The 7,168-nt window shown below is 40.3% G+C and overlaps 1 protein-coding gene across 1 annotated transcript; it reads left to right on the top strand.

The window, feature by feature from the left end:
* Positions 1–7: 7 nt before the first annotated feature.
* LOC116685303 (interleukin-10) lies at positions 8–6,012 on the top strand (the record flags this gene model as incomplete). The annotated part of the gene is made up of 5 exons (XM_032510426.1): positions 8–142; positions 316–375; positions 573–737; positions 5,375–5,437; positions 5,552–6,012. Coding segments are annotated over 5 exons (534 nt in total), but the record flags the coding sequence as incomplete, so codon positions are not given.
* Positions 6,013–7,168: the final 1,156 nt, after the last annotated feature.

Raw genomic sequence — 7,168 nt, 5'->3', positions numbered from 1 at the left:
CGTCCTGGTTCTCTTGGCTTTCTTCAGCACAGCTTCCTGCTCTCCCATCACGTGCAACAACCAGTGCTGTCGTTTCGTGGAGGGCTTCCCTGCCAGGCTAAAGAAGCTCAGAGAGGACTATTTACAAATCAGAGACTTCTATGTGAGTAAAAGCACAACAATGACTCTGAACCTTGCACCTTGCCAGTTAATGCAGCATCATTCAGATCCATGTGTCCATGTAGTCCTGTCAGTCTCCAGGTGATGCTGCACTTGCTCATCTCTGTCTGTCTGCCTCTGCTGGCACTGAGATAAAGCTTTTTCTTCTGTCTACAGGAAGCAAACGATGACTTGGACACAGCGCTGCTAGACCAGAGCGTCGAGGACTCTTTTAAAGTAAGTTTCTTTTTTGTTTAACTCTACACGAAGTTCCTTCATAGTCTTAACAAATGCACTGCTTTTAAAGTATAATCAGATTATACAAAAAGCCTGAAATTATTCGACAATGCGAACACGGTGCCCGCCAGTAAAGAATTAAAAGACATTGCATAACCACATTGGTGCTTTCCTTCTCCTTTTCCTTCTCCTTTTAGAGTCCGTTTGCCTGCCACGCAATGAACAGCATACTGGAGTTTTATCTGAGCACGGTTCTGCCGACAGCCATGGCCGGAGTGACGGAGGACACCAACAACTTAAAGCCTTACATGGAGTCCATACATCAAATCTTCGACGACCTCAAGAGGGATGTCACCAAATGTGTGAGTAGCTGACACACGTGTTCCCCACTAACACAGAACGTTTAGGGAACGTTAGGGAACGTTAGTTTTTGGTTCTCTAAAGGTTCGTTCGAACCAAACCAAAAGCTAACGTTTAGGGAACGTTCCCTCCTGGTTATAACGTTCTCTAAACGTTAAGAGAACCAACCAACGGTAACGTTCCCCTGCGGTTGCGCCGTACCTTCAAACAACGTTCCCGTTTGGTTGTTTTTGGTTGTTCGAAATTAGAAGTAGCATGGTTGTCACTTGATTTATTCACTCAAAATGATTTGACTTATAAAATTTAAGAAAGCATAACATTTATTTAAGGCTGATATCAATTTAGCTTAAAATAGTACTTTTGTGCTTGACTTCGGTTTTTTTAACTGTCTTCGTGAAACAACTTAAAGAGGAATCTATCAATGGGACGATTTCACAACTAAGATAATTCACTTCTTTATTCAGTTTGAAAACCTAACCGTTACAACCCACACCAGTAGGGGGCCGCTGCTCTGAGCAGACCGATTCCCCCGTTAGAAGAAGAGAAAGCCACAGGACGGACCACGCGCCCAGCTCACTGAGAGGTAAGCGAAATACTTTGCAGTTTAATGATTTGTTGTTGTTGTAATGGGAGGGTTTGTGGTTTGCATTAAACTCTTTCCCTCGTATGGGTTTGTTATATTCCGGTCTTGTTAGGTTGACCAAAAAAAAGTTTGGCTGAAGTAAACAACTAACTTTTAGTTAGTTTTTCAACGTCGTCCGCCATTGTGCTATGTCTAGTCATGCAGTGAGCTGCTCCAAGTCTTTTCTGTTTAGTAAACTATTTGTGCACAAACCATGTTCTCAATGCTGAGTTTATGTGTTGAGCCCCCAGGTGAGACTTGGAGTAAAGTTTCAGTGTGTGTGTCGAGCCTTCTAGTGTTTTAAAATGTTGATTTTGATGCTATCATAGAAGGGCCCGTAGTAGCACTCCATTCAAAGGGCGAGGCCAGAGTTGGGCTTTAAATGGATTGCTTAAATCTTTCCCTTTGTTTGCTGCTGTGCACGACGTTTCTGCTTTGTTGCATTGTAAGTTTTGTGTAATCATGTTAAAATGCTTTTGTTTATTTACAAATAAGATATCAGTTTTCGGTCTTTTTTTAATTAGTGTAGTACAGTACATAAATAAAGCCAAAATAATCAAAATCTTAGTCCAGGTAGATAGGCAGCCATCTTGCAACGCACTTTAGCCAGTTATCGTCAAGCTGAGTGAAGGCTACAGCAAGGGACGTAATGTGTTGCTACACAGCTGCAGTACTGGCTTTACACTATGCATTTCTGTGGATGCTGTGTCTCCCCATTACAAAGTATCTGGGTACAATGCAGAAATCTTGTCACGTTCAATGTTTACACTGACTGTAACATTTTAAATATTTTTGCAATCAGTACAAATTGTATGATCTGTTATTTCAGATGAATCCGGATGGAGACATTTGAGAGAGATGGATTATCTGCTCATGCTCTACAGGAGCTCCATGTCCCTCGCTCTGCTCCAAATCACACGTGCCATTTGCCCAACAGCAGCTGGGCCAAATATCAGTTAAAAAATAGGCTGTGTACAGGTAACCTATTGCTGCTATACATATGTAAATAAATAATTTTCTCTGTATGGAACTGCTTTTCTTCTTCTTCTTTTTGCACTACTGGATCACAAATGTTCTCTTAACATAGATTCCTACGCCAAAGCTGTGGACCGGTCGGCGGCTGAGGGACACCAGCATCCAGACAGAAGATGAAGCAAGTGTCCAAAAAGGCAGCGCCGACGCCCAAGGAGGTTCATGACAGATTCTTCAGTGATGGTAAGACCTTATTATAGACTACATTTTTTCACATATTTCAAATCACAGATTTTGCAATGGGTACACGCTATATGGTCTCTGTATTACAGATGAATCTGTTGCACGACCAGATAAACTGTCCAGGACGGAGCGTGCGTCTGGAAGCCCTGTCTGGAAGTTAAAATTTATGTATGCATTTATATAAAACAGTCATATTTCTTAACATGGAACCAATGACAGTCAACATGGTGCATATCATGGGATTGTTCTAATGTTTGTCTCTTCCTGTCTTTTTTCAGCTCAGCAGATAACACTTCCTCCACCACTGCATGTAAGTTGTTTTAATATATATTTTGTCTGATATAAAAGAATAGGTTCATATTTGTAATGGCATGTGCAGGCAACCTATCAACTTCATCTTATAAAAAAATCATATAATTTATTTTTATATGTATCAACGCCATGCAGGAAACCAGCTGGTTGCCCAGAGCAGGATGAGTCTTTAGTGACCCTACCACGGACTGCCACTTCATCTTGGGACACAGTTGAAGGTACAGTTGCTTTGATTTTTGTATTTGCAAAGAAGTACAATTTAATGGCAAGGATCACTAGAGTAACACAACATTTTTGTTGTTTTAAACAGAAGAACTCACACAGAGGGAGGTGGCTCAGACATGGAGATCAAAATGAGAGGTAAGACTCAGGTTGCTCACGTGTTTGTATGTATGTATGGATGTATGTATGTGTGTATGGAGAGGAGGAACAATATGGAAATTAAGTGGCCATAGTTCTGCCCTAAGACAAACACTATATAATTGCATAAAATCTAATATCTTAACTGAACTGACTTCTCTTACAAAATGAGATTGTACAAGCTCTACACTGTATGCATAATCTGTTACTATATGTTTTACAGCAATTTTTCCGGTCAACCTTCGGTGGTTGTACTGGAGGTGATGCCGTCCGCCGCATGCTGCTGATACAGTACAGCCTGCGGGGAAGAAAGACAAAGAAAGCCTTCCAGGACCTGGCTGTATGCAGGGTTATAACAGGCAGGTTTTATTTATTCTTCACATTAGTATTATGCTTAGCTTGGCTGACAAGAGGTTTAATTTGACCTATAACTTTGCTTCATTTTGACTTCTACTCTAGCGGCCTGCCAGAAAAACTTCCCTGCGCTGACTGCTGCAGAAGCGGAGGATTTGATTGGGCAAGTTCTGAAGTTTGCCCCACACAGACGGTAAATTAAGTTCTTCTGCATTATGTTCATAAGAAAGTTCATCAAAAAAAAATGTGTTGTGTTCATTCTTAGTATTACATGTCTAACTTTGTTTATTTCTTTATAGGCCAGCTGAGAAGGACTGAGCCATGGAGCCCTTTTTAACTTTTATTAATATATTGTTTTAGTGACTTATTTTGCACACACTTTACAAACCCATCTTATGCATCTTGCACTACATTTACACTACATCCTTATCTTTGTTGTTCTTTTTCAGTTGTTTGAATATTAAAGTTTTGAAATGCCATCAAGTTTGCCTGTTCATTCCTTCCTACTAATATAACTTTTGTATGTATGTACGTGTGTATTTACAGTACATACATACACACATAGAGTATGGGTGTTGTTTAAGGTTAGGGGAATAAGCTTTTCTTAACGTTCTGGGAACGTTCCCTGAAGGTTTGTTTTGGTTGTAGTTTGGTTGTCTGCTGGTTTATTGGAAGGTTTTCTTAACGTTCTGGGAACGTTCGTTTTTGGTTACAGCGAACGTTCCCCTAACGTTAAGAGACCGTTCCGTACGTTCGCTGAGGGTTGCAACGCTAAGGGAACGTTCCCCTAACGTTCGCTAAAGGTTGCAACGTTAAGGGAACGTTCCCCTAACGTTCGCTAAGGTTGCAACGTTTCGGAACGTTCGCCTAACGTTCTCTAAAGGTTGTACCTTTTAGAGAACGTTAGGAGAACGTTCCGAGAACGTTCGCGATAACCAAAAACGAACGTTCCCGGAACGTTAAGAAAACCTTCCAATTAACCAGCAGACAACCAAACTACAACCAAAACAAACCTTCAGGGAACGTTCCCACAACCAAAAACGAACGTTCCCAGAACGTTCTGGGAACCAAAAATTGTTAGCTGGGTTACGACTACAGGAGAAGAAAGATGTAAATACGCACCGGGAGCGCGCGGTGCCGAAAGCTCGGATGTAGTTTTACAGCATTCAGTGCGCAATTTGCAGCAGAATGTAGACTATTTAGTGAGGGACAGAATTAAAATGGACCTCCAAGTTTAATATTTTAACTTTCAACAATAGAAATGTAATCCTGGTCCTTGATTAAAAATATGTTTTAATGATTGCACTGTAGCCTACTGAAAAGTTACATTTGGAGACGTGGACTAAGGGCGAATTGTTGCTCATGAAACGCATGTGGTATAAGTTTCAGGGAAAGGTCTACATGCGATTGACCTAGTCTAGCCCAAGTCTGACACAGCAAAACCATCGAAACCTCTTCTGGGTTGGACTACATCCTAAAACCGACCAAATCTTCCCGCACTATTGAGGAAAATGGGTGACCATGACACAAAGGGGAAGAGGGGCTCATGGGATAGGTCATAATATTGCATTAGTCAGTGATTCCTCAACTGCAGTAACGTGCATAACTGCATCATCCAATTCTTACAAAAGGGGAAGAGAAGGAATGGCTTGCTGCTACTCACCAAGTTGGTTCTTGTGTGTGGTGGTTGGTATTGGTGAATTCAGGGCTGGACTGTCAAATGAAAGTTGGTAGCCCATGTGGTAACATCATCTTTTTATATTGTTCCTCCTATAGAGAAATTACTTTTCCTGCAAGAAACAGTTTGACATCGAAAACCTCAACTCTACTTACACTCAGGTGATGTTGACATTTTATCTTTAATTGTGAAAATGTTTGTTTTTTCAAATACAGTTTGCATACCTGTATTTCAACAGACAATTTTAATAAACAGAACCATGTGCTTGTCCACAGATGCAGAGTAAAGGTCCATATAAGGCCATGAGCGAGCTGGATGTGCTGTTTAACTACATTGAGACATATCTGGCTTCTAAACGGCAAAGAAACAGAATGGCCGCTGTTTAAAGACCTGCTGACCCTAAACAAAATGTGACCTTGTTCATCTCGGGAAAAAGAAAATACAGCCTTGACCTTACACTCTTTTGCAATGAATGAGCCATTATTTTCAGTGGTATTAGTGTTGCCACTTTTGTAGCCTGATGATCCAATGTCTTACTCATCCTGAGACTTCTGGTTTTGTCCTGAGGACAAGTATCTGTAGTAAGACCATATTGAGTCCTACATATGAAGTTACAGCTAAAACTGTCGCTAATGAAGCTGTGATATTTATTTGTATCATATACAAGATGTATGTTTTCTTTTATTTATGATGACCAATATTGTATTGTTGTAGATTAATAAATGACTTGTTGATATGAATGACTCTTTTGATTTTATTTCCCCAAGATAATACAGCTGCTATTGTGCCATTTATTAGGAATGTGTAATTGGTAGAGTGCTGAAAACATCACATCCTGCAGTTCTACTGTCTAAATGTGGGAACCACTTAGTGTAAACTCAACGTGCTGATGCACTAACCTCAACGTGACCCATATACAACACTTACCAGCAGCAGCCCTGTTCTTAACTTACCGTAACTAGCCAGCCTCACCCTCATGGCATATGCAGTTGCATAGTTGATGCACGCACGCACACACGCACGCACAATAAAACAGAAGTAGCACCAGGGTGAAAAAGAGCTGCCCTGCATAAAAATCTTTGCATTTTTATTATGTCAACATCATCACAGTGACAGCCAGAGGGGGTTTATTTCATCAGCTATACTATGATAAATTTACAGCTGAGCAATGAAATATTAACAGTAAGGGTGCTAAAAGATGCCCCTCTAATAACATTTGAATGTACATATGTGCATCGACTGTGAAGGGACATGAGATTCCTGACTTGACTCAGCCCCTTGAACTGAAACTACTCTAAGACGTTTTATCTGTCACTTGCTTAGTCAACATAGAATGATCTGAATAGTATCATTCCAGCGATGACAGTGCCTTATGCAAAGATATCATTCATGACAATTGTCTGATAAAGCATGACCAATCTTATTTTGAGATAATTAATAATGGTTTTCTTAAAGTCACTGTAATCAGTGTTGTGTTCATTCTTTTAAAAGTTCTTAAAGTGTCGGTTCAGACTTCTGTCTCCCTAAAATCTGTGTTTACATTTTGAATAGCATGGCTGTTAACCTGCTGGTTTGGCTCATGTCTGGCTGTTATGTAATGACTGTGTGTGTGTCTGTACAGAGAGCAATGGTTTCAAGGCAACGTGAGAAAAAAAATGGAGACCATCCGTTACTGGCTCTACGTAGGACTTTGATGCAAAAATGCAGAATCACTGTTTTGAAGGATCATAATTAAAGGTCAAATTGTTTTACTTTTACTATAATTTAGCGCTACCTTGGCACACACCACTTTCACCTCAACAGTTAAGATATTTAAAACCCCACAACAAGAAAGTCCTGGTTTCAAATCCCACTGCCTTTCATTATTTAACTGTTAGGCCTACTTCGAAAGA

Source organism: Etheostoma spectabile, unplaced genomic scaffold (assembly GCF_008692095.1).
Source record: "Etheostoma spectabile isolate EspeVRDwgs_2016 unplaced genomic scaffold, UIUC_Espe_1.0 scaffold00569751, whole genome shotgun sequence".
Lineage (NCBI taxonomy): Eukaryota > Metazoa > Chordata > Actinopteri > Perciformes > Percidae > Etheostoma > Etheostoma spectabile.
This window is presented reverse-complemented; position numbering and strand designations above follow the sequence as displayed.